Here is a 26,471-nt window from a genome sequence, read left to right as displayed (position 1 = left end):
GAAGGTGAGCTGCGGTGGTGGTGATCTGGCTGTGGGATGAGGCAGCATCCTTACCTTCTGCCCCAGGTCAGAGGCCAAATGACAGCCATGCTGCAGAGAAATCATATTTTGGTAGGTGGGGTTTGTGTTTGGAGATGGAGCTCCCCCAAGGCTCCCTGAATGAATGCCGGTGAGTCTCTTGGGTCCTGCATGTAATACAGTTCAGTCTGTGCATCCAAATGGCAAAGGGAATACTTAGATCATCCTCAGGAGGCTGTCCCAGGGTTACCTGTGCATGGTGACCCTGGGGGTGTGCGCTTGTCTCCACGCTAGCCCGGGAGTAACATCTCTTTCCAGTTTGCCTGGCAGGAGACCAAGACTCCTGAGAGAGAGAGCAGGACTGTATGCCTTGGAGGGCTCTGCTTGCTCTTCTCTGGAGGAGCAGCTGACATCCTGGGTCTTGGCCAAGAACTAATACCATCGCCTCAATGGCAGTCAGCTCTGTGGTTTGAGAAACACTGATGAGACTGGGTGTATCTTTAACATTTGAACTGCTAAAGAAGTGCCACTTGTGCCATCCAGGACTGTCACAGACAGGGACTGGGAGCACAGTGGGCAGGGAAAGTTCTCCCATTCAGATACAGAAGTAGCCTTGGGACCTAAAAATACTGATGCTGTCCATATCTGTGCACAGCAGAGCCTGCACAGTTTTCTGAGATAGCCTGCAAAGCTTGGGGAGGGGAGGCAGGGGAAAGAAACCTGCTCAGGTTGGTAAGGAAGGGTAGCAGCAATGAGTACCCACCCAAGATAAAATGCTCCTTGGGACATAGCTGGATGCAAAAGTGTCTGCCCTTTCTGGGGAGATACCTGAAACCTTGAGATGCATTTTCCCCCTCCTTTGTGCCTGTGGAAGGCATGTGTATGCTGCTTCTTTAATTCCCTTTGCGGTGCTTGCAGCCCTGGTAAGCTTCGACACGGACAGGGTTTGTACTGGGGCTGCCAGACCTGTTGCCAGGTGCTGCAAACCTGCCATGGGTGCCAAAGCGCAGCGTGCCTGCTCCTGCTGCCTCCAGGCACCTCCCCGCTGCCGAGGAGACCCCTGCAAGTGGCTCTCTGTGTCCAGCCCCTCTCCCGGGGCTGCTGCCTGCCCGCTCGGCCAGCCGGCCCCGCTCCTGGGGTTGCTTCTCCCGGCCTTGGGACACCCTGGCAGTCCCCTGCACCTGCCCTTGAGGGTGCAGTCTCCAGCTGCGGGCACATCTGCCCCGCCGGCGCCGGCGTTCCCCGAGGCCGGGGGGAGCGGATGGGGTCGGGGTGCGAGGTGACGCTCCCATCTGTGCCGTGCCTGTCCTGCAGCTGCCGCCGGGAGCCGCGGGATGGAGCCTCCGGGCCGCGCCCCCCGCTCCCCCCGCCCCGGCGGCAGGTATGTCCCTCCCCGCCGGCACCGCCAGCATCCCCCTCCCTTCATCCCTCCTTCCCTGCCTCCCTCCCTCCCGCCCGCCCTCCGCCTGCATGGAGAGAGCCACAGAATGGCGGAGCGAGAGAAAGGAGCTGCATCCCCGCCCGCCTCCTCACCCTTCCTGGGGCTGCACCTCGCCTCGCCCCCCAATTTCAGGTACCGGCCGCCGTCCCCCCGCGGAACCCTCTCGGGGCTGCCCCTGTCCCTTGTCCGGGGCAGCGCTCCCCATCTGCTGCAGCCCCCGCCCGCACCGCCGCGCCGGGCCCCCGCCTCCTCCAGTGCTTCTGCCCCCTGCCCGCGCCTCCCCTCGGCCCCCCCGCCCCAGCCATGCCTTCTGCCCCCCGCCCCAGCCACCGCGGACCCCCACCGCAGACATCGCTCCAGCCCCCCCACGGCTGCTTAGCCCGCCCACCCAAGCCATGTTGGCCCTCACCCCATCCATACACCACTGCAGCTTCCCAGCCCCCTGCTTGGCCTCATGTCCCCCTCCACACACCACCCCCGCCCCCTTACCTGTCTTACCTCCTCTTCAAACACCTCTTCTTCATGAAAGAAAAAAGGTTCAGCTCACTCCTCTCCCCAAGGAAAGCCTTTTTCTAGTCCTTTCCTAGAAATCCCAGGTGCTTCTGCTTCCTTCCTACCCCTGTGAAACAGGAACCCCAAGTGAGACGGTGGGAGAGTGCCAGAATTGATCCTCTTAGCAATACCAAGTGCTCCCATCGATTTGGGACGCAGGGGGCTGTGTCTCCTCCGAAACCCAATGAGGCTTGTCACACGGACTTCCGATGGCATGGGCCAGGCCAGGGATGCCTGGGGGTTTTGGAGCCTCTGGTACCTGCTGAGGGTAGCTCTGGGACAGGGATGTGCTAGGTGGGTGAGGGAGGAGCCCTGCCCCTGCCTGCAGGTACGGTGTTCGCTTGCTGTCGGGGGAGGCTCGCTGCTCCTGTCAGCCGTGCCCTCGTCAGCCATTGCTCTCTGCTTGCCTCTGCCACCCAGGGGTGCTGGAGGGGAGCTGCCTGAAAGGGGGGAATGGTACTAGCTGTTTTGCATGCTGAGATTTTGGGAGGAAAGGAGGGGCCGGTCCACACTTGAGACCACAGCTAAGATCGTGCCCTCCTCCATCAGGCCCAGCCCCTGAGGCTGGGGAACCCGTGGGTCCCTGCGAGGAAACAGGCGGGTGCAGTTGAGCAAAGGTGGTGTTCAGGCAATTTATATTTGAAGGGCTCTGTTTCTGGACCCCCTTTGCTGGTGGCTCCGGGTCTTTGGCAGCTGCCTCCTATTGCAGCGCTGCCTGCGAGAGCTGCTGGGAGCTGTTGCAACATGGCTGGTGTACCCTGCAAAGCCAGCGATGAAACGCTGCCTCTGGAATCATCCACCACGGAAAAGGGGCTTGGCCACCGAGCCGGGGGCCGGAGGCTGAGCTGCTGAGCAGCCTTGGGCCTACCACCTGGCGCTGTCCTGGATGCAGCGGCTGTCCCCTGGGCACCCTCCTGCTCCCCAGCAAGCAGCGATGCCCTGGGAGGGAGAATGAGCTGCTGCTTCTTGCTGTGCCTCAGACCTTTGGAAAAAGAGCCTCGTGTGCTGCCAGCCTGCTCCAGGGAAGAACTGATCTCCGTGAAGGAGGCTGTGCAGCTGGGTGGAAAACTGGGGAATCAAGGCAGGAGTGCAAAATCTTCCTCAGGCACCGAGATCAGGGTGTAAGATTTGGAGTGGAAGAAGATGCAGTGATGTATCTGAGCCTGGGGCAGGGTCTGGCAGATCAGAGGCAATGTTGTGGCTGGAGTATCATGTGAGAAGGGAGCCATCCTAGTGAAACACAAGCAGGGTTACATGTCACAGCTTGGTTTGGGCATGTCCCAGGTCCTGCATCCCTGCTGTGGGGCTCAGCGAGGGGCTGTGCCCTGCAGATGAGCTGGACCCAGCAGCGATGAGTGTGGTTCAGGGTGAAGGCTCAGACCACGGCTGGCAGCGAGTGAGCCCTGCCTGCTGCCCCTGCTTGCTGCCTGCAGGATGAGGTACTTCAGATTTCTGCCCTCTGGTACACGCACCTGCTCTCCCAGCTCCGAGTGGTGACACGCCAGCACAATCATTAGGCGTTGGTTGGCTTGAATTGAGAGAGGGCTTGGTCCTGGCTGGCAAGGAGACTGAAGCTCTGAAGAGACCAAGCATAGTGGCCTGGCAGTGATGGTTTGGTGCTGTCTGAGAAGAAGTGGGAGGAAAAGGATGGTGAGGTGATCCCTCCTTTAGCCAGGAGGTCCTCCAGAGGTGTCTGTTCATCACGACAAGAATAACAGCATTTTAGGAGACAGCAAAGAAATTTTAGGAGACAGAAAAGTTATTCTCACCCAGCCTCCCTGTTGTCCTTAAGCTTTCCAAAGCCTCCCAGCAGGGTCTGTGTTCACTGGAGCTCCTTAACATCTTTCTCTGGGACACTGTTGCAGCTCCTTGCCCTGCTAAGAAGCTTTGGCGGTGCTTTGTGGCAAGCTTTCCTGTGAGGGGCTCTCTGGGGCCTCTCTGGGTTGGGGGTCCCTCTACCCAGCATTAGAGGGCAGGGAGAGCTGGCACAGCTGGGGTGCAGCTGGCTGCAGGGCCCTGCAGAGCTCACGGTGTTGCCTGCCCCACTGCCCCCAGGACTGTGGCTCTAATGTAGCTGGAACCTGGGAGGAGGTCACTGACTGATCCCTGCTATCTCCTTCAGCTTTCCCTGATAAAAGCAAAGGGCATCCATCTGGCTACTGGACAGGAAGGCTCCTAGGGAAAGAAACCCTTAGGGAGTTATTTGCATAGGTCAGGAGAGAGGGGAAGGGGAGTCCTGTCAGAAATCACAGCCCTTTGGGAAGGGAGGGGGTCTCTGGGGGAAGAAGTTCTCCACATCTTGTCGGGAAGTTCAAAGACGCACCTTCAGGCTGAGGCAAAAATCAGTTCTTGCGCTGTGGTTTGTTTCATGTGTCTGTCGTGCTCATCTGAAGCTGTCAGGAAAGCCTGTTTGGAGGCAATGAATGAGCTGGGCGTCGGAATGGGGCTACCTGTCTTCTTGTGAGGGGAGACGAAAGCGCTGTCTTCCTCTGATGGAGAGACAGAGGCGCCTTCTCCTCGGTTCAAATAAAGCAGTCTCTGTGGCCATTGAGATGGAAGAAAAAGACAGGGGCCAGCCTAATGTAGGTTAGTATTATTTTTTCCACTGGTGCTGGTTACAGGACTTGCACACAGCACACGACAGCAGACTGTCAGAGTGTGGCTTGGGCTGCTGGGCTCGTTGGAGCCCCCAGCTTCATCACAGCATGTTGCCCTGGCCAAACCCCTGCGTGGAAAATCCCCTGCAGTGGCAGTGGCCCGGCAGGGGATGGGGTCAAGAGAGGCACAGCAGCCAGGAGTGACTATAAGGCTGCTCTTAGGACTGTGATCAAGCTGCTCCTGCCATGCACAGGTAACGTCTGCCTCCGTTCATGCACCCACAGGTGTACTCTTGCTCTCACAGTTCCTGAGAATCCCAAGTTTATCAGTTCTCATGCATACAGCAGGGCTGCCAGCCTTCGGGTGCCTCTTGGCACATCCTTCAGGAAAGCACCCATAACCTGCAAGGGTAGGGTTCTCCCACCCTCACAGATGAGGACAGACTCCCACATACCTGTGATGCCATGGCCACTGGAGAGGGAAGTTGGCCAAAATACACATGTAAGTCCTGCTCAGACTTTCACTGCCAATGATGGAGCTGAGAGGAGTCAGAGCTGTTTCATTTTGCTGGTATTTTTAGCCTCTTTGAGAAGCAAGAAAGAAAGGCAGGGGTGGTAATGCAAAACCTTCCTTGTATCTCCTAGGAAGTCCTGGAGCATCCATGTGAGAGGAGCAAAGGGCGCGAGTAATACGGAGGTAGAGATTTCTTTATTCATTGCATTAATTGAGGTTTCAAGCAGATGAGGTGCCTCCAGGCAGAGCTGATAGGGAAGATGGAGTCCTGGATGCTGTTCTTGTGGGGCTGAATGACAGTGACCATAGTATCATGAGTGACATTCACCAGTGGTGTGGCACTGGTGGGGAGAGAGCTTGCAACAGGTTAGCTCAGCAGGGCACTCCAGGCCCTGAGCTGGGCTCCTGTGGACATCACCCACTTTGATCTGTCCAGGAGCAAAGCTGGGTCCCAAATAGGTGGTGGGAGATGCACCCAATACTTGAAGCTCCTGGAGTGGGTGTCAGTGAGAGGCAGGAGAGCAGTGCTGTGATGGGTGGCAGTGGGGATGCCACCCCACTGTGTATCAAAGGGGATGCAGCTGGTGGGGAGGGGGATGCCCTGTCCCCATCTCAGAGTCATGGTGGGTGCATCTTCTAGAGCTACTTTGGCTTCATCCTGATGGGGCAAGGGGTGAGTGGGTCTGTGAGGCATGGGGGTGGTGGAGGATTATCTGAGGCCACTGTGCCAGCAGTTTGTCACCAACACCTGATGGCCCCTCCTGGGAAAGACCCCTCTTTCCTTCATCAGCAGAAGAGGGGTGGGAGCTGGCAGAGCAGCTCACCAGGTATTTCTCTGGCCCTCAACATGGGTTAGAGGTTCGGGAAGCCCAGGGATGATCCTGCCTGAGGCGGGAGTGTTAGGTGGGGGCAGACAGGGAAGGGGCAGTGCTGGCAGCACTGCTCTGCGCTGGCTGGGCTTGCCCCTTGGCGAAGGTGCTCCCCTGGGCTCGGAAGTGCAGCTGGCCATGACACTGGTCCTGCTGTGCTGGAAACACTCTGGCCTTTGCACCAGTGAGTGACCTCACTCTACCTGCTGAGAAGCCGGACAGACGCTCCTGTCTGTGTCCCCTTGCTGTGGGGGACAGCAGTGCTGCAAGGGCAGGAGGAGGCCAGGTGGTGCAGGTTTCCATGACGGGGTTAGCAGATCCCCTGTGCCCACTGTGGGTGCTGAGGAGCCGAGTGCTGGAGCAAGACCAGGAGCCAGGCTGGCTGGCTGGCAGACAGAGGCAGTCAGCATCCCCAGCAGAGTGCAGGGACTTGGCGCTGGCTCAGCTGGGGAGGTTGTTTTTTTATTTTTTTTTCCCCCTCCAGGACAGCTGATTCCATCTATTTTTAATGAGCTTCCCCAGGTTGCGCAGTGAGGATACAGAGCAGCGCCGGCAGCCACAGACTGCGACGGGGCAGGCAGAGAGGCAGCAGGCACCCAAGGCTCAGCTGTCATCTCCCTCACTACTCCTCACAGCGGGCCTGGGGGGTTTTTTTGGTGTGGGAGTGTGTCCCCCAGTGAAGGGGGGTCCTCCTCAATGCAGCTGCCCTTGAAAATGGAGTCGAGCACCGAGGAGGAGAGCTGGCTGGAAGATCAGTGGGAGAAATGGTAGGGGACCTGCTGGGCCTAGGGGAGGGGGGACCGTCTCGTGGGCATGCAGGGGAACGAGGGGCGGCCCCTTGCTCTTGGGCGCATCACCCTTCTCTGTGAGTGATGGCCACAGGACAGGAGGAAACTTGGCACCCAGTTGAGCTCAAAGTTTTCCTGGCTGCGCAGGGAGCTCTGTGACAGCCAGGCACCAGAGTGGCAAAAGGCATCTGGACACATCCTGCTGTGCCTCAGCACTGGCAGGCAGGGCCAGTGCTGGGGAACTGCTCAGCATCTCCCCATCCCTGCGAGCACGGACAGGGCTGCCTGTCCCCATCCCAGAGTGGGGGGCACTGCCACCCTGTCAGGCTGCTCCTGCAGAGCCAGGGGCCCCTGGCAGCCCCTCGGCAATGCTGTGCCTCTCACTGGGATCCCGCAGTTCCCACTGCACTCCCACAGCATGGCGGGTGGAGGCCCTGAGCTTTAGCAATGGATCATGTCCCACCCTGGCGACCCGTGTAACTGGAGAAGAAATCAATCTGTGCTTTGAAGGCTCATCATGAGCCTCCTGCTCTGCATTGCCTCCCTCCCATGGGGAGCAGGAGGAGGTGGGCGAAGGGGGGTCTAGGCATCCCACCCTGTGCTGAAGGCTGTGTCCTTGCACTCCTGATGTGTCTTGCAGGGGCTGCCTCAAGGGGTATGGTTGTTCCCAGTTGTCTTCACCCCAGGAGACCACTACTAGTGGGGTCCTCAGAAATACAGAGGGAGGATGCTGATTCCCCCATGGTCTTCTCCTGCTCTTTTCCCTTTCCAGGACCTGGGATAGGGGAGATGGGTTGGTGCCACTGCAGGGGGGAGCCCCAAGATGTGCAAGCAGTGCTTAAAGTGAGAGCGGGAGCTCTGCAGGTCACAAAACACCATTCTCATTCCTTTCTCACGGCACTGCTGGGGGCCAAGCTAGAGAGGGGTGATGGGCTTGGCATAGCCCTTTCACCCAAGTATCTCCCAGCTGGAGGAGCTGGGAGCAAAGGGAAATGGTGGCAAGCAAAGCAGTGCCCATGGCCATTCCAGACAAAACTCAGGGGTCTGAGTAGGTTGGCCAAGGACTTTTGAGTTGGGCTCTTTTATTTATCCCTGTGGTAATGAATAAGTGAGAAGAGCATTTTGGTACCACGGTGTTGAAATGTTTTAATGCTCAGAAACCAGGAGCACCTCACCACTCTCCCGGGGCTCATCAGCGCATTTTCAGCTGCTAAAAGGATATCTCTTGTTTTGAAGGGGTGTAATGAGTCCATGTGGCTGGGCCTGGCAGCTCTAAGGGGCCCCTGAGGCCGTGCAGGCCAGCTCAGCAGCACCGATGTTCACAGGGATGCCCATAGTAACCCTGGGAGGTGATTTTTGTGTAGAGGGAAATTGCTGCCCTTTCCTACTGCAGGCACCTGGGCTGGGACATGCCCCCAGCTGCAGCTCAGGGTCTGGTCATGCCATGGCTGAGGGGTTTGCTGTGCTTGCAAGCTCTGTGGGTCTTGATGTGGTCACCTGTCCCAGCAGGTCCATCCTCCATCTGTGCCCTGTCAGGACCCCCAGCCTCTCTCCTTCCTGTACCCCTGACCTTTGCCCTGTTGGGTGTCTGTGCCCAGCTGGGACAATCCCAGCAGCTCCCTGGGATGGTGTGAGCAGAAAAAACCTCCTGTGATAAGGCTGGCTGTACTGTCCATGTTCTCCCAACCTGCAGGTCCCTGCTGTCTTTGGTCAGGCAGGGACTGCTTTGGGACACACTCCTCCTGCCTCCCAAGAGCCACGGACCATGCCAAGCCCAGCCACTGGATGGGGACAGACCTATCCCCTCTGGGACCGAGCTGCCTTCCCAGTCTTTCTTGCCAGTAGAGACTGGGAGAGCCTCTCCCAGGGTGTCAGTGCTCCCAGCCCATGGCACCATGGCACCCTGCACCCTCCTGTTCACTACTGGGCAGTGTGTGACCATGCCATCTCCACTCCCTCCAGGCTCACCCATGACATCAGCCTTGAGGAGTTTGAGGATGAAGACCTCTCTGAGATCACTGATGAGTGTGGAATCAGCCTGCACTGCAAGGAGAGCCTGGCCACCCGGGTAAGTGCACTGGGGATGGGGAGAAAGATAGGGATGGGCAGAATGTGCCGGGGGGCTGGCAGGACCATCAGCCCCCATGCAGGACCACCAGATCCCCAGATGAGTGATGCTTCCTCAAAGAGCCCACTGCCATGGCCCTAATCCCCTCTGCTTGGCAGTGCCCTCTCCTCACTCCAGCACAGTGCAGATCCTTTCTGAGCCAGACAAACTCCGGGGACAAAAAAAACATCTCAAAGCTGGTGCATTTTGGTTCCCACTGTGCTATAGGGGTTTGAGTTTATACCTCAGGGATGAGCCTGAGGATTTGGGTGCACATGGGGGCATGTCCCCATTTGAGCAGGATGACCAGCAAGCATCTGGCACCTGACAAGCATGCTCAGGGATCAAGGGCATTTGCAAGGTGGCACCAAAGGTCCCACATAGACTGTGCCTCCTGTCCCCTGGACATGGGGATGCAGCTGGACTGGCATGGTGAGAGCTGTCCTCTGCTCACCCGAGGTGTTCTTTGTGGCTTCCTAGCTAGCTTTAGCTAGAGCTGTTCACAGGTCTTTGGGAGGCTGGAGACCTGGAGGCTCCCAAAACAGGGATGAAGGAGGTAGCTCTGACCCCAGCAGGCAGCAGGTGGAATAAAGATGGGAGCTGGGAAGCCTGTGCAGGTGCTGCAGCTGGGTCTCCCATCCATCTCAGAGCACACTGTCAAGAACCTGATGGGGTTCACACCACTATTTGAACTTACCTAGAAGGCCATGGGGGCAGAAATGTGGAGATAAATTGATAGTTACATTGGGTTTGGAAATAATGCAGGGAATTTTAAAGTGTTAAAGGAAAAGGCACGTCCTGAGCATTCTCACACCAGGAATCACACACACACCACCTGAGACTTTTAACTGCTGGGACCAGAATCTCTTTGCAGTGGGCAGCTCCAGGAAGCTGACAGGTGCCCTTATTGACCCCTCACTCAAACACACACTTACTCTAAGGCTGACACCTCCTCCTTCAGGCTCGACCCTAGGTTTCTTGTAGCAAAGCCCCAGGCTCAGATTTTCTAAAAATAAATAGTTTAGAGGTACAGCAGCAGGTCAGCTCAAGCTGGGTGCCTGTGGAGAGGGACCCTGAACAAAGAAATCCCTGGGCAGTTGTACCCTTACAGCTCATGCACCCACTCCTCAGACACTCCCCATGCACCTCTTGGTCCAATGGTGATTTTTGGTCTGGGGTCTTCTAACATCTTACTGGGTTCTTTCTCTGTGTCTGTGCAGGCAGGCCATACACTGTTCTTATCTTGTGGAGTTACAGCTTCTGCTGACAGCTGGAGTCTCCTTGTCTTCTGGTTTGTACTTCTGGTGCACCTGCTCACTGACAGAGCATGGGGAAATAAAAAACCCTAGGCTTGGGATAAACACTACTCAGCAACAACCACAGCAGCATCAGTGTGGTATCAATGCTCGTCTCATAAGAAAGACGAAACACAGCACTGTACCAGCTACTAGGAAAATTACTAGGAGAATTAACTCAATTCCAGCCAAAAACATCTCTAGGTGTAAACTCAGAGCTTGCAGCTCAAGGCTTCAGCAGATCCAGCTACTGATGCTAGGCAAGTAAAGCTGAGCAAACAACATACTAGATCACACAGTATTATAACTCTGTGAACCCATTCTAACTCATTCTACTTAAAACTTACTTATTTAAGCTAAGAACTAATACCCCTCAACACAGAGTTTCTGCATTTTGTCCATGTGTTTCATGCTAAAGGATGCAAATGCTGGAGGAGCAGCCAAGTGGTTTGAGCGTCATTCTGTCCCTCAGAGGAAATACTTCCTCTGCAAAACTGATAAAGACCCAGCGAGGACAGGAAAGGCACAAGAATTTGTCGCAGATTTAAAATTAGAAAGTGAATTTGTGTCGTTTGGAATCCCTCACTGCAGGCAGGAAGGTACAGGCAGACCTCATCTCTGGGAGGTGAAGGTGTCTTGCTGTGCTCCTTGGTCTAATTCATGACCTTCCCAGCACAAATTTCTCTGTTCCCAGATATGGGGCTGCTGCTTGATATCTCTGCTCCAACTGCAGCCTCCTCCTGCTTCAGGATGTTATGTCCAGACTTCCCTGGGACAGTCTGGGCTCATGGGCTGTGTATGCTAAAGGAAGGAGGGATAATGCTGCAGGCAAACCAAGGGCAAACCCAGTGCTGGGCATCCATGAGGGCACAGCCACGGCGAGGGCCCGGCATTGGGAAGATCCTCTTGCCTGCAGTAGGTGAGGCAGACAGAGACTGTGGGTGTGTTGCTGGATTCTTCCCATTACCCGTCCCAGTTCCCTACTGCTGATAGCACCACTGGGCTCAGAGCAGGATTTTTTTTCTCTACAGACTGCCAGCCGTTGGCTGAAGTTTGGCAGGAAGGGGGGACTTGAAGCACAACTGCTGCAGCCCTTCCTTGAGGCGGGGGGAAAACAGTCCCTTTTGCCCATTTGAAACAGTTAACTCGGGCATTCCTGCATCCCTGTGCTGCAATAGAGAGACCTGACCCTCAGGAGAGGGTTTGCTCAGGCTCTGGGAGCGAGCCCCATGCCTTCCCTGGGGACAGCTCAGAGCTGCTTTACACAAATGTCTGGGTGCACTGAGAGTCTGCTGGGGCGGGAGGGGGATGCGAGGCTGCCGTAGGGGAAGCAATGAGTTATTCATAAACACAGCAAAGGAGGAAGCTTATCACGCTCAGGAAAAATGCCTGCTAAAAATATGTCCAAATGGTTTATATGGGACACTGAGGATTGCCCGAGGAGCAGAACCGAAAGTGGTGACAACAATGGCTGTGAGAGGGCCTTTTCAATCCCGAATGTCAAAGGCGACAGCCAGGGAGCTTTCCAAGCTGATTGCCATCCAGAGCGAGCTCGGGGCGCCACGGTTACAGGATCTGCCTGATGGAAGCAGTCAGGCCCAGAGGGAGCAGCTTGGCCGGGTGTGCACGCGGCGCGGGGGCCAGCAGATCAGTAATGACCAGCGGGCAGCATCAGCCAGCTAATTGCATCGTGTGGGGCTGCCTGGGGGTGGCGAGTCAGGGACGCTGGCACCAGGGCGTGAGGGGGCCATGCTGATGCCCTGCCTGTGGTGAGTTCCTGGTGCCAGTGCCACAGAGCAGCTGTGGTACGGAGGGGTGGAGGGTTGGCCCGGGTCACCCCTGCAGTGCCAGGCAGCTGGTGAAAGCCTGGCAATGGAGCAATGTGAGGTGAAAGCAAGCTGCTGGCTCACTGGATCACACCAGAGCAGAGAGCGATGGGCAAGGGGGAAGCAGGATGTGGGGAGCACCATGAGACATGGGGCTGGAGTCATCCAGCTGCCCAACGGTGTGTCTCTGGAGAGATGGGCAGGCACAGTAACTCAGCAGCAAGCAGAAAAGAACTGACAAGGAACAAGGGGATAAACCCTGCCCGAGGGCTGCGAAGGTGACTCTTGGGGGGGGACAGTCAGTGACCTTGGTGAGGTGGGGGGTCTGGGCAGATCTGGTTGATGACAAAACCCTGTGGCAGGAACAGACAGCTGGTGCAGAGGTCAACACCCAAACAGAGATGGGTGTTGGGGGTTTTTTTGGTCCCAGAAAAACAAAGATGACCTCATTATCGGCTATTTTAGCAGCTCTTCAGAAATAGTGGCTTAGACACACAGAAACTGCAAGGAGGCATAGACTGATGTTTGTGCAAGAGGGAACTATCCACTGATGAGGCCCACACCTCATGGATGGGAGACCATGTACTAAGAATGAGGAATAATCCCACATGTGGCTGAAAAAAGCCTTAATTTCAACAAGAAGTCCCCAGTGAATGAAAAGAGAAGCGAGGGATAGGCTGAGGAGCAGGCTTGGAGGAGGAGCAGAGGTGTCTTTGGGGCTGTTGAATGGCAAGGCAGGAGGCCAGCTGCGAAGGAGCAGGGGCCACCACGGTGAGGGATACATCCTCCACCTCACCAATGGCAGCAGTCAGGTTTGCCGAGAGGGATGGTTGCAACAAAAGCACCAGACTTGGGGTTTGGCCTTGTTTTAGTGGTTTGGAAATCCAGGGTGACAAACCCTGGTTTCAGCAAGATGGATCCCAGCAAACAGCCAGGCAGAGGTTAATAAGAGTTTAGTGCCTCATCTATTTTCCAGGAACTGTGGAAAATGGTTAATGCAGGAACGAAAAAAAAATTTAAAAAAGAAACACCTTTCTTAGAAATACCTAAGAGCATGAGAACAAGCACCCAAAGGGAAAAGAGCTGACACAGGGCTGTGCTGAGCCTTCATGGATCTCCATGAAAACGTCTGACCGAGCCATGAAGATACAGATATGTGGAGGAAAAACCCAAAACACTATGTGTTCTCAGCATAATAATACTGCTAGAAATGCCAGGGGCTTTCTCTTGATGTTCAGCATCACTGATCCAAGTGTGCCACTGCTGCTAGCCGCTCCTGGAAGGCCAGTGGGACCCACTGCAAAGAGGGAAGCAGCTGCCATGACCCTGTGATCCAGGGACTGGTGGGGAGCTGGATGCGCAGGCTGGGAGCAAAGGATAGGGCACCAAAGTGGCTGCTTATCCCGTGCAGCTTTTCACAGGCTGTGCCATGAATGTGATCCATGGCCAGCTGTGGCTGTGCCAGGCTGGGGCAGAGAGGCTCCTCCTGGCGCTTTGAAGCCAGCCGGTGGTAGGGAGGGGGGTACAGTTGTGCCCTCTGCTTGGCAAGTCCCCCTTGCTTCCCTGTGCTCACAAAATGCTTTTCCCAGCTGAAGGTTTTGCCACTCCTCCTCTGACAGTGAAGGCTGTGAGAGTGGGGGAGCAGGGAAGAGCCTTTCATCACTCAAGCAACATCTTGCATATCACCCCACTCCTCTTGCAAGAGCCTTTCATTCCTAGGGAAGCAAGCAGCTTCCTCAGGTGGGCAGCAGCCCCCACGCAGGTGATTCCCCAGCTTAGACCACTGTTCCAGGGGTGATCCCAGCACCTCTCAATTGCAGCAGGGCTCGTTCTGCTGCAGCCCCCTGGAACCATGGATAACAACATTGGGACAATCAGAGAGAGACTAGTTGCTGGGCACTGGGGCTTTTTGCCATTGGGACGGCACCATGCAGGTGGGAGGTAGGATCACCAGCATCACATCTGTCCCAGGGATAGGTCTGTGAGGAAGCACGAGTGTCCCCGTGACTGCACTGAGGGCCGGGTGTGTATCTTGTGTTCATCCTGCTGCAAGATTTGGGCACTGGTACTGCTCTCCCACACACCCTGATCTCTCCCACAGGGTGAAGGGACTTTGGGAAGTCACCTCACCATTGCATCTGTGCTGAGACATAAGCATGCTCAAGATGACCTTAGGTGACATGAACTTGTTCCTAGAGGGCTCCCGAGACAGTCTGTTCTGGTGGAGCAGTGTCCTTGCAGTTAGAAAGGCTTCCCAATGTCTAATCCCCCCTCTTGCTTTGCAGATAACTGCATGTCTCACTCACATGGTAAGGTGATTGATTTCTGTGGGGTTTCAAAATCACTTTGTTGAGCTACAGGCCATAAATAATACCTGCAGTGGCTGTAGTTTCCTCCCAGCTTTTGAACCTGGAATGCTGCACCCCTGCTAGGGTGCCCTTTTCTTCAGAATGAGCAGATCTGCTTTTCTGAATCCTTCTGGGACTTTTCCCTCTGTGAGTTTTCCAAGTGATTGCTACAGCTACAGGATTATGGAAGCAGCATCATTAGCAGTCTAGGTTGAATGTCACCAGCTGACTCCAATACACCCACCTTGGCTAGGTATAATCTATTCAGTTGGCATTTCCCTCCAGTTCTTTTCCCGTGCCTCGGTTTCCTTGTTAAAATCCATGTGATTTGTCACAGAAGACTGGTGTCACAGAAATGCAGAACTGGTGGCATGGAGGCTAATGCTCAAAACGAGGGATTTAAATGTTTAAAGCCTCAAGAGGACGAGTATCAGTGGCAGTGTTTCTCCAGTTGCTCACCCACTGCAGGATGTCAGCAGGGGCACTGGGAAATAGCTCTCATGAGAGGGTTTGTGTTGTGCCTGCAGCAGGCAGAGCCCTACCTGTGCTGGCTTTTGTCTGACAGGTCATGAGCTGGTAGCAACAAGAGCTCTTGGAGTGGCTGCCAGAGCTGCTGGGGCTGTTTCTTCTCCCATGGCTCAAGGGGCATCCTCCACGCGGCTGAAGACGTGGATATTGTTCAGCTGCAAAAACCAGCCCTTGCCCACCTCTGCCTGCTGATGAGCTTGCAGTCGCCACAAACAGCTGATAACACAGGCAATTCAACTTGCTGATGCCAAGTTGCCGCCTTTATTGCTGGCTGCAGCAACTTGTGCATGTGCAAGCTCCAGTTAATGCAAGGAAGGGGCCTTGGGAAGAAAACCACTGACCTTTAAACACACGTGGGGGGAATATTGGTGCCTCTTTGCCCAGCAACCCAGCCACAAGCAGTGTGGTGGCTCAGCACTTGGGCCCAGCTGGGACAGTGGGATGGGGCACCTGCTCCTCACAGTCCCCACAGGCCACGGTGGCCACCCTGCTCCAAAAGGGTACAGGGGAAAGAGTGGAGCTGCTGCCAGCCAGAGCACAGCCATCACCAGCAGGTAACTGGACAGCCAGTGCCAGGCATCCCTCCCATATGGCCTCAGGTCCCGATATATGCAAATGCAAGGAGCAAGGAGCAGGCAGAGAAGGCTTGTCCTAGATGAGTAAGACAAGGGGGATGGAGCTGCTCATCCAAGTGGGCATTACAGTGAAGAAGGAACCTGACTCCTTTCAGAGGTGTGCAGTGAAAATTTCAACCCCGTAGAGAGAAAAAGTAGCAGTAGTGCAGCACACAGTGCCAGTACCCAACACGGTGGTGAGTTCTCCATCTGTGAGGATGTTCAGGTGTGATGGGCAAGACCCCAAGCGACCTGCTCCAGGCAGGGGGTGGACCAAGGCTGATCAAATTGATGACATGCTTGTGTGAGTCCCAACTGCCAGGACAGGAACCAAGAAAGGGCACAGTCTGCCTTGGAAGGAAGAATCATAGGGCAGCCTAGGCTGGAAAGGACCTCAAAGGATCACCTGGCCAAACCTTGTGTGGGAAAGGGAGTCTGGGTGAGACGATCTGGCACACTCTCTAGTGGCGTCTTGAAAATCTCCAGCGATGAGGACTCTACCATTTCCCTGGGGAGGTTGTTCTGCAGAATGGTTGTTCTCGCTGTAAAAAAAATGTCCTTGTTATGTCGAGATGAAACCTGGGTGTGCACGTTTGTGTGCTTCGTAGTGAATGTGACGGCTGCATGTACCTACAGACAGGCACCTGCCGGGGATGAGGTGCCGGGGAGCCCCATCAGCAAGGGAGGAAGGATGCTGCCCGCACCTGCCGGGGAGGCGGGGACGGGGCGCGGGGCTCCCCGGCTGCGGGAATAACATCGCTGCCCCTTTAAAAGGCAGCGGCCGCGGGTGCCGATGCGGCGGCCCCGGCCCCCCTGCCCGGCCCCGGCGGGAGGCGCGGCGGCCCGTCCCGCCCGCCCGGTGGCCTGATCGCGGGCGCTAATCCCGGCAGGGCCATGTGAGCCGGGCGGGCGGCGCGGCCCGGGCGGCGGGCGGCGGGGAGGCCAGCCGGCTGCAGGCCGAGATGCTCCAGCTCGACCTCATCGACGCGGCGGGGGACACGCCGGCCGAGGAGCAGACGGCGCCCGAGCCGCTGCAGAAAGACCCCCCGGCCGGGACCACCGAAGTCTACAGGCCGAAGCGACCCACAACCCTCAACCTCTTCCCGCAGGTGCCTCGCAGCCAGGTGAGGCGGGATGGTGGGCTCGGGGCGATCGGGGGGTGCGGAGGAAGAGGAGGAGGGGGGATGCTCCCGCCGTCCGCCAGGGGCTTTTGTCTTGGGCGGATGGAGGGAGGCAGGGCGCGGGTGGGGGGAATAGAATGGGATGGCGGGGCTCGGCTCCGCTGCCCGGGGGTCCCTTCTCACCGCCGCTCGTGTCCCCCGGCCGGAGAGAGCGACTGAGGGCCCGGGGGTCCCCAGGTGCCGGGGAGCTGAGCACGCCCTGCCGGGCCGCCCCCGCCCACCGCCGAGCATCCCAGCACTGCGCTCGGCGGCGGTTCTTTGAGAGGGCTTAGGCGCCGGGTGGGTCCTTCTTTCATCCCTGCTGCCGAGGTGGAGAGGGAACACTCGAGGAATCGCGTCGGGACTGAGATGTGACCCAGCAGGGTCCGAGTGGCCTGGCAGAGAGCCGTGGTAGGGGCAGGGTGGGAGCTGCGAAGGGCTCCCGTGGGATGGGGAGCAAACGAGACATGGATACCGAACGCGTGAATGAGCCATCGCGGGACGGGGCACCACGCCACGGGCTGGCGAGCCCAGGGCCGGCGCCAACAGCTGGCTGGGCTCCAGCTGCCCCAGGTTGGGGCAGCACCGGTTCTAGGGCAGGTTGCTGACACCAGGTGCCCCATGCCCGGCAGCGGGGACCTGGTGGCCTCAGCTCCTGAGCAGTGGTGCTTGGCAAGAGAAGCATTAATGTCAGAACCCCGTGCAAAATTTGAGAGACAGAAAAGCAACGCCCAAAATGGTGGCCAGGAGGACAAGGGGGTTCTGTTGTCTTGTTCATGCTCAGATTTTGTACAAGATTTTGGATGGTTTTACCCAAGACTGCCTGCCCCATACAGCCATGGTGTTACTGTCACCCCTGGGGTGGATGGTGTTCTGGTGCCCTGCATGCTGACCCCCCAGGCAGCGGCTGGAGTCCCTTTGCCCTGTCATTTCTGCAAACTTCACAAACCCACGCAAAGTGTGCGACATGCAGGGCTATTTTTGCCACCCTCCTGCGTTCAGCTCTGCCTTCTGCCAAGTAGGAGGATTTTCGTCGCGGTGACGTTCAGCCGAGGAGCATGAAGTGAGAGGCAGGTGTCCCCGTGGGTGACAGATGGGGAGTAGTCGGAGCTGGGTGTCACCAGCCCAGCACCGGCAGCTGATGCCAGCTCTCTGCCTGAGGCCATGGGTGGGAGGAGGAGGAGGAAGGCACAGAGCCAAGGATAGGCGCCCGCAGGCAGCTGGCACCAGGGACAAAGGCAGCAGGGCTGGGGAGGCGGGGGGAGCCCCACTGAGCATAATGGACAAGGGGACAGCAGCAGCCTTGTCCCACCCTGTGCAGGGACCCCAAGGAGCAAGTGGCATGTGGCAGCCACATCCAGCTGGGGGAGGTGGGGAACAGCAGGGCCCTCTCCCAGGCACTCAGTCCCAAACAGTGTCCAGGAGTGGGAGCAGGCCCCTGGAGAGAGATGGGGGTGGGGGGTGTTGCAGAGATGGTAGGTTGAGGAGGGGAAGCCGGTGGTGGTGGAGGCTGTGGCGCTCACTGGGAGGCATGGGCACAGCTGAGCTGAGGACGTGGGGAATGGGAGAGGTGGCTTTGCTGCAGCTGGCAATAGGAGCCTGGAGCCAGCAAGGATGGTGGCACAGGACTGGGGCATGGCTGGCCAGGTAGAATAGTGCTGTTGGTAGGATCTAGTGAGGGACTGGCTGTAAGGTGCTTGGGATTCCTGTTCTGGATGCCTACCTCTAGGCAGAGGCAGTTTCTCCCTGTCTACATGTGGTGCACTGAGGAGAGGACAGGGTGCAGGGCATCCCCTGGGGATCAGCCTGAAATCTTTCTCCAGTTGTGAGACACTGCATCCTCTTGGCCTGCCCAGCTCCCTCTTCCTGCATATAGTCAGAAGAGGGACCATGGCCATGCATCCTCTCTTGAATGCCCAGTTGGGGTACCAGGTACTCTGCCAGACAGGACATTCACAAAACAAGGCGTCATCTCACCCTCTGCTCTTGTGAGGCCAAGATCCAGCCTGGTGATGTCTCAGTTGCTGCTGGGCTCTGTGATCATCATTCCAGGCAGGTGGCCTGGAAATGGTGAGAGGAACATCCCCAACTCTCCAGAGGGCAAGGAACAGCAGTTGTTACTGGCTAGGTTCATCCTCTAAGACTTTGTGAAGGTCTCTCCACCCTGGCTGGGCATTACAGACCCCTGAGTGCTGTGGCCCTGTGGGATGGGTGGGCTCAGTGAGCTGTGCCTCCGGTTGCAGTCCAGGCAGCCAGGCTGGCTTGTGTGTGCTGGCCCTGTGGCACTCTGCACACAGAGGCCGTCACTGTGACAGCTTGCCTGGCCTGCATCCCGGCCCATCGTGTCCCTGGGAAAGGCTAGCAGGGACGTGCTGTTATTTGCCTTGGCACAGGAGGGATTCATGGAGGCCATGGTGGGAGGTTGCCAAAGCCCTGTGAAGGGGGTCTCTCCTCCCCACATGGAGACAGGGATCTGGCAGGCATGGTTCAGCAGTGTGTGGCATGATGGAATTTTGGGGCGAAGGCTTCCTTCATGTCGGTGGGGAAGCAAAGTAAGGACAGATAAGCTCCTGTGCTGCTGGTAACAGCTGCAGGTTGGTGATAAGGCCGTGAGAAAATCCAGGGAGTCCCAGTGGGGCTTTGGTACTTGAGCAAAAACTAACAGTGTGGAAAATGCCACTGCTGCAGCTGGGGCAGAAACACTCGGTGCCCATAGGAGGGGCTGGGAGTGTGCAGCCAGGGAGAACTTGGGGATGAAGGAGTGGGTGAGGGCTGGCGCTGCACCAGGCAGGATGTCACACCCTGTGGAGGCAGGTAGGGAGGACTTGTCCCCCATCTGCAGGAGGGTTCTCGTTAGAGGGGACTTGGTGCCCTTTGGTCCCCCGGTCTTACAGCGAGGCTGAGCACGTGTTCCCTTGTGCACATGCATGGCCAGCCACCCAGGGCTGGGCAGGCAGGGCACAGCAACCCACAGAAATTTGTCCAAGCATGGGAGCATGGATGGCCTGATCCTGCCTCTCCTCTCCAGCTGTTCAGGATTGACATCTGCTAGTGAGCTGTATACATGCGTGTGTGTGCATGTATGGATTTGTATGCATACATACTATCTGTGTGTGCCCCTCAATACACCCAACACCAATGTCTCCAGGGGCAGGCATTAGTCTATCCAGTAGCTGGCTCCCAGCTGAGCAGCAGCACAACACCTGGTCCTTGGGATTTCCCCCATTTCATTAAGTTGGGTGGTTTGAAGGTAGGCAAGGCTGGCAGGATGGGAGCAAAGCATGCAGGCAGGCTCAGGTCTTGAATTTTTAGTCTTGGGACTGTCCAGCTATGGGCTCCTGCAGCTGAGTTCCCCTGGTGGATGAATTCAGCCCAGCTGGCTCCTTGCCCACCCTGCTTCAGCCATCATGCCAGCTCTTGCAGCAGCAGCATGGTGAGACGTGGGGCTGGCGGGGGGTCTCCCCGAGCATCACGTGCCCCAGCATGCCCAGCTGAGAGGGGAGCTGAGTGGATGCTGTGGACCCAGGGAGGGATGGGTGCCACCGTGCCACATGCTGTTTACTGTTTGGGCTATAAGGCAGCTTTGTTCTTCTCCTCAGGACACTCTCAATAACAACTCTCTGGGGAAAAAGCACAGTTGGCAGGAGCGGGTGTCCCGGTCGTCGTCCCCTCTGAAAACGGGTGAGTTCTCAAGCTTTTGGCCAGGGTCAGCTCCTTGCACCCTTTCATGGTGCTCAGGAGCCTGAGGCAAGTGGTGCTGGAGCAGGAGGTTGGGGAAAACATACCACATGGATGCAGGGTGCATGTCCATCTTGCTCTCCACAGTTACCTGAAAGGAGGTTGTTAGTGAGCTGGGAGTTGCTCTCTTCTCCGAAGGAGCAAGCAGTAGGACAAGAGGAAATAGCCTCAATTTGCATCAGGGAAGGTCTAGATTGGATATTCAAAAAAATTTCTTCACTGAAAGGTTGGTCAAGTGTTGGAACAGGGAGGTGCTGGAATCACCGTCCCTGGAAGTGTTCAAAATTGTGTAGATGTGGTGCTTAGAGACATGGTTTAGTGGTGGACTTGGCAGTGTTAGTGGCTGGACTTGAGAATCTTAGAGGTCTTTTCCAACTGAAATGATTCTATGATTCCGTGAGTCTGGGTGGCATCCCTGGACACCTTCCCCCTCTGCATGGCTGTCAATGCTGCTCTCCTCTCCCTCCAGGTGAGCAGACCCCTCCCCATGACCACGTTTGCCTGAGTGATGAGGTCAATCACCAAAACAGCACAACCTCCACCAAAGACCGGGGCATATCCACGGAGAGCCCATGCCGGCGCACAGCAGCCACACAGATGGCCCCAGCCTGCGTTGCCTCGTCCCGGCTGCCCGAGAAGCACCAGGCCACCAGCCGGGCCCCACCACATGGTGCCAGCGTCGTGGTGGTAACGAGGGGCCCCGAGGCCCACCGGGACCGTATCCGCTACCAGACGGATGTGAGGCTGGAGGCCACCGAGGAGATCTACCTGACACCCGTGCAGAAGAACTCGGACCCCCTGGAGACTGACAAGCCGTTCCTGTCTCAGTCTAGTGAGAACCGCATGTCCATCAGCTCTGACATTGACACCTCCGGCTATTCAGCCCTGGCAGGGAAAACCAACCCCTCCATCAGCGAGGAGGACGAGGTGCTGGACTACATGTCCTCCCCTGACAAGACAAACCTGCCCAGGGCCTCCTGTGGTGGTGGGAGTGGTGGTTCCCGGCCAGGGCACAACCTCCAGAGAGCCTCCGTGAGTTCGGACACCAGTGCCCTCTCCTATGACTCTGTCAAATACACACTGGTGGTGGATGAGAACGTGCAGCTGGAGCTGGTCAGCCTCAAGCAGTGCTACTCGGGCTACAGTGATGAGAGCGACTCAGCCACAGTCTACGACAATTGCATCTCCTCACCCTATGAGTCGGCCATTGGCGAGGAGTACGAGGAGGATGCGCTGAAGCGTGACTCAGTCTGCCTCTCTGAGGATTCCACCCCCGAGGCAGACATCCACTTTTCCAAGAAGTTCCTCAATGTCTTCATGAGTGGCCGGGCACGGTCCTCCAGTGAGTGCTGGGCACTGGGGGGAGGTGGGCTGGTGGCTGCCTGCCTGGGCAGCCCTGCCTGTCCGTGGTACACGCTCAGGAGATAGGAAGCCACCGGCAGACATGAGCCCCAGTTCTGCTTGTTGCAGCCTGTGGCTTTGTCCCTGGTAGTCCAGGAGGCATGGTGGGGCTTGGAAAAACTTTGTGAGTGTCAGATGGGGGTGGCAGTAGGTGTTTGAGGCTGCTCAGGAGCTCCAGCTATGCCTCTCCCACCTGTGGCAGCACATAGCTTTATCTTGGATGAGCCATCCTGCGGGAGCCTCAACAGACTGCCTAGCCCATGTCCTCTTGGCTGTGATGATGATCCCTCAATGCTGACATGTCCTCCTCTGCCTTCATCCCCAGGTGCTGAATCCTTTGGGTTGTTCTCCTGCATGATCAACGGGGAGGAGCAGGAGCAGACTCACCGTGCTGTCTTTAGGTGAGCTTGCAGGCACAGGCAGTGTCCCCAGCCTCTCGCAGGGGAAAGCTGGTGCTGCACTCCCGCCAAGGTGGGGCTAGCACAAACTCCAGTGTTTCTGGTGTGGGAAGCCCTGGGGAACAAACCAGTCCCTGTAACTCATGCCCTGCCCAGGAGCAACATTTGCCCAGGTTGCTGCGTGGGCAAGACCTCTGAGGGCAGCTGGAGCCTCTGAGGAGCAGCTTGGGTGGTGCAATAGGCGATACCCTTGCATTAGGTGCCAGGATGCTGCTGCCTGTTGAGCCCAAACCTCCTCCAATGCTTTATTTAGCGTGTCAGGTCTCTATGGCTACCAGGGCACTGCCTGGGTTGGTGGTGGGTGTCCCAGCAGTGTGCCAGTGAGAAGGCCACCAGCACGGCTAGCCAGCCAGCTGCTACTGCCTCTCTGCCCAGGTTTGTGCCTCGCCACGCAGATGAGCTGGAGCTGGAGGTGGATGATCCTTTGCTGGTGGAGGTGCAGGCAGAAGATTATTGGTATGAGGCCTACAACATGCGCACAGGAGATCGGGGCATCTTTCCTGCCTACTATGCTATTGAAGTCACCAAGGACACAGACCATGTAACAGGTACCAAGCCTCTGTGTGCAGACTGCTGATGTCTCCATCTTGTACCACATCCTCCCTGCTGAGCAGTCTGGTGCTGAGCAGGGGGCTGGGGGGAGGACCAAACTGGGCATCCAGCAGGAAGCAATGAGTGGCTTCTGCTGTGAGGCTGGGAGTTGGTACCTGGTGTTGAGGGAAGCTTTTCTTGGGCAGGGAAAAGCACAGGGGTTGGGAGATGGGGGGGGAGGTGGGGCTCAGCCCATATACCTGGTCACCGGAGATGATCCCTGCCATGTGCTCTCTCTTCCAGCTCTGGCCAAGAGCAGCGACTGGGTGGACCAGTTCCGGGTGAAGTTCCTTGGCTCTGTGCAGGTTCCCTATCACAAGGGCAATGATGTGCTCTGCGCGGCCATGCAGAAGGTAGTGTCCCACACCATCCCAGGGAGCAGGAGCGCCCGCTCCTTCTGGCAGCAGGGCAGAGCCTCAGTGGGGAATCATCATCACTGCTCACAAGTCCCACGGCTTTGTGTCTCTCTTCCGCAGATTGCCACCACGCGCCGCCTCACTGTGCACTTTAACCCACCCTCCAGCTGCGTCCTGGAGATCAGCGTGCGCGGGGTCAAGATTGCTGTGAAAGCTGACGACTGCAAGGAGCACAGCAAGGTAGTGCCCCGCTCTCTGCTCATCTCATCCCTTCCCTGATTGCTGCTCTGAGCTGGCTTGTGCCCTATGTGCTACAGGCCATGTTTGCATATGAAAATTAAGGGTCTCCACCACATGTCTGAGGGTGTGAGAAACACCATCATCAGCATTTTAGGCCCACCATCAGGGTCTCCTATGCCTCACAAGGCCCCAGCTCTGGGCAGTACTGCCAGCTGATGCTCTCACAGCTGCCAGGCATGTCACTGCACTGGGATGCTTCGAGCTGAGCTGTACCCGGTAATCTGTCAGCTGCTTCTAAACCTTTCTGCTACTATTTTGAGTGGTGTCCTCCAGATCTGCCCTGTAATCTCTTTATCTGGCAAGGGCAGGCTGCTGATTAGCATTCTGCATAAGTAGCCTAGTAGAGCACGTTGGGATGCTGAGCAAAGGCAAGTGAGGGTTTTGCAGCAAGCTGATGGGAAACCTCCCTTCCAGCTGGGGGATAGGAGTAGCTCATGACTCTGAGTGCTGTGACAGAGCTGGGCTGAGGTTCCTACAAATCTTGCTTGTACCTAGAGGATGCCATCAACTTAGTTGTGCTTTAGACTTGTATAAATAAGTTTTCGTTTCTGGCTGGGACCCTTTGACACCTGGGCTTGAATGACTTGTTTCGTTCTAAGTTACCCATTCACCTTCTATCTCCTGGTGTTTCAGAGAGCCTTTTTACTGAAGAAGGAGGGCTGTGTGTGCTGGTGAACAGCAGCACTGACTCTAGCCTGAGTACAGTCTGACTCAAGGCCTCCAGGGAAATCCTGCAGGAGCTAGTGGCGGTAAAGGCAGCTGGGGTGAGAGCCAGCAGCGCTGCCTGGAAAAGCTCCCTTTGTTCAGGTGCTTGGAGCAATCCTGAAACTGCTGCTGATAGCAGCCCAGGATTAGGCTCCAATTAATTTCACTCCTCAGTCTCCAAATGCGCATTTCCAGTGGCCAGAGACCAGCTGCCCTGCAGGGGGTGGGGAGAAAAGCTCTGACAGTTCCCTTCTCTCTCTCCCCCAGGTAAACAAGTGTAGCCATTTTTTCCAGCTGAAGAACATTTCCTTTTGTGGGTACCATCCAAAGAACAACAAGTGAGTAGCAAGGAAGTGTGGTGCCACTCCTGACAGCAGTAGCTCAGCAGAGGGGCTTTGCTGCCTTCCTGCTCCCTGGGGGTAGCACAACTGGGGCTAGGAAGGAAAGGAGGTTTCCCAGAGCCCTAGTTTGGAGGGCTCCCCTTCCCCTGTGAGCCCAGCGCTGCAGACATGGTCAGTGGCATGACCCTGGGATGGCCAGTAGGATTTATTGGGGGGGGGGTTCAGGTCCCAAACCCCTATGCTTAAGGGGGGGGTACACCTCAGAGAGGCTGGGGTACCTGTGCCTGCTGGTCTGCTGGTCCAATCACATCCACTCTCTTTGCCCTCAGATATTTTGGGTTCATCACCAAGCACCCTGCTGACCACAGATTTGCCTGTCATGTCTTTGTCTCGGAGGAGTCCACGAAGCCACTGGCAGAGTCTGTAGGGTGAGTCCTGGCTGGGCAGGGAAGACTGGCTCATAAAGGGCAGGAGGAACAAGACAGCCAGGGTGAATCCTGCCATCTCCCCCTACATGTGGGGCTCAGACCTGGCCCCAGGCTGGTACCTCTTCCCTCAAGTGAGATGCTTTGTGTGAGAGCCAGGGCTTACAGGGCTATGGGCATCATATTCCTGACAGTACTGGAACAAGTCCCAGTGCAAGGCTTTGCAGGCAGATGGCTGAAAGTAATGCACTGTGCAGGGAATCAGGGAGACCCTGTGGCTCTGAGGGTAGCTCTGGAGGCTAATGCAGGAGGAGCTAGGAGCTGGGGTGTCAAACAGGACACAGGGTAGGGAGTGAGAGTCAGGATGGAAACGGGGATCTATAATTGCCTTGTGGGGAGGCTGCTGCTAAGCTTCACCTGGTGCTGTGTTGCAGGAGGGCTTTTCAGCAATTCTACAAGGAGTATGTGGAGTACACGTGCCCCACAGAGGACATCTACCTGGAGTAGGGGCTGGGACAGGCACCTCCTGCACAGCCAGGGCTGCAGTCTCGCCCCTTCCCCGTGTCGTGCATGGACAAGAGCTGCTTTGAGCCTGGAGGAGGAGCGGGCCCGGGGCAGGGCTCCCCGGGGCACGGAGCGCCGCCTCTTTTCGTGACTCCCCTTCCTCGGGCTGGGGGGACGGGAGGGGGGAGGGCTGGACAAATTGTGTTTATTGTACAAAATACTCTTAGTTTATTCTATTGGAGAAGCACCTGCTGGGTGCCCTACTTGTGAGTGGTTGGGGGGGGCAGTAGCGTGCTCATGCCCTTTCCAGCTGCAGGCTGGGGTGACAGCATCTCCTCCTTGTGACCATGGCACAGCTTCCCGTCACATCCATCTGGGGTGACTTTTAATTGCAGTGGCAGAGTCAGTCTCTTGCAGAATGATGAGACAGCAGCTACAGAAAACAAGACCCACATGCTGGCTCCTGCCTGGGAGATGGGATCACCTCCCTGCCAGGCCCTGTGGAGATGGCTGCTGGGCAGGGGTGGCAGAGGAAGCCCCAGAATCTCCTCTGCCAGAGCCAGAATGAGATGAGACAGCTTTTCCCTGCCTCTGTCCCCACCCCTTCCATCTTGTATCCATGCCCTGGGGAGAGAGAAAAATTCCCCTCATACCTCTCTGCAGTAACTATACCCTCGAGAGGGAAAGCCTTTCTCTGCCCCTTCCCCCTCTCCCCCAAGCTGCTGGTGGCAGAGGCAGGGCAGGGACACCCCAGGTCAGCGGGGCTCAGTCCCTGCACAAAGCTGGGTGTCTGCCCGAAGTGGGGCAGGGAAGGGCTAAAGCCTGCAGGGAGCCGTGCGAAGCACCAGGGAGGTAGAAGAGCTCTCCTGGTCCCTGCAGCCAGTGGTCTTTGTGCTTCAGCTGGATCTGCTGTGATGGCAACAACTATTAAATATGATGGTTCATGGAGCAGAGCTACTGTGCTGTTTGTTTCCCACTGCAGGGGGTTTGGGCCC

The 26,471-nt window shown here is 56.9% G+C and overlaps 1 protein-coding gene across 2 annotated transcripts; it reads left to right on the top strand.

Moving 5' to 3' along the window:
* The first annotated feature begins 1,467 nt into the window (after positions 1-1,467).
* On the top strand, positions 1,468-26,424 carry MAPK8IP1 (mitogen-activated protein kinase 8 interacting protein 1). Of its 2 annotated transcripts, none has more exons than XM_042038370.1 (12): positions 1,468-1,591; positions 8,742-8,847; positions 16,388-16,621; positions 20,257-20,338; positions 20,865-21,737; positions 22,122-22,197; positions 22,630-22,802; positions 23,089-23,198; positions 23,322-23,441; positions 24,474-24,544; positions 24,877-24,975; positions 25,407-26,424. In XM_042038370.1, the coding sequence occupies exons 1-12, from the start codon at positions 1,506-1,508 to the stop codon at positions 25,477-25,479; spliced, it is 2,103 nt and encodes a 700-aa protein (XP_041894304.1). In that variant the 5' UTR covers positions 1,468-1,505; the 3' UTR covers positions 25,480-26,424. The 2 variants fall into 2 exon arrangements, with proteins under 2 accessions (XP_041894304.1, XP_041894305.1); XM_042038371.1 differs by lacking the exon at positions 1,468-1,591 and adding an exon at positions 6,659-6,758.
* Positions 26,425-26,471: the final 47 nt, after the last annotated feature.

This window comes from Corvus kubaryi, unplaced genomic scaffold (genome assembly GCF_017639235.1).
Source record: "Corvus kubaryi isolate FWS band 111438036 unplaced genomic scaffold, C.kubaryi_AGA036_p1.0 37392, whole genome shotgun sequence".
Taxonomy (NCBI): Eukaryota; Metazoa; Chordata; class Aves; order Passeriformes; family Corvidae; genus Corvus; species Corvus kubaryi.
The sequence above is the reverse complement of the archived record's forward strand: the minus strand, read 5'-3'. Positions and strand labels throughout refer to the sequence as shown.

Excerpts from the sequence above, each read along its gene's own strand:
- MAPK8IP1 (XM_042038370.1), top strand. The coding sequence starts at position 1,506 with ATGGCGGAGCGAGAGAAAGGAGCTGCATCCCCGCCCGCCTCCTCACCC. Across the intron at positions 16,622-20,256 it reads CGCAGGTGCCTCGCAGCCAG|GACACTCTCAATAACAACTC; the intron begins GTGAGGCGGGAT and ends TCTTCTCCTCAG. Across the intron at positions 23,442-24,473 it reads ACTGCAAGGAGCACAGCAAG|GTAAACAAGTGTAGCCATTT; the intron begins GTAGTGCCCCGC and ends TCTCTCCCCCAG.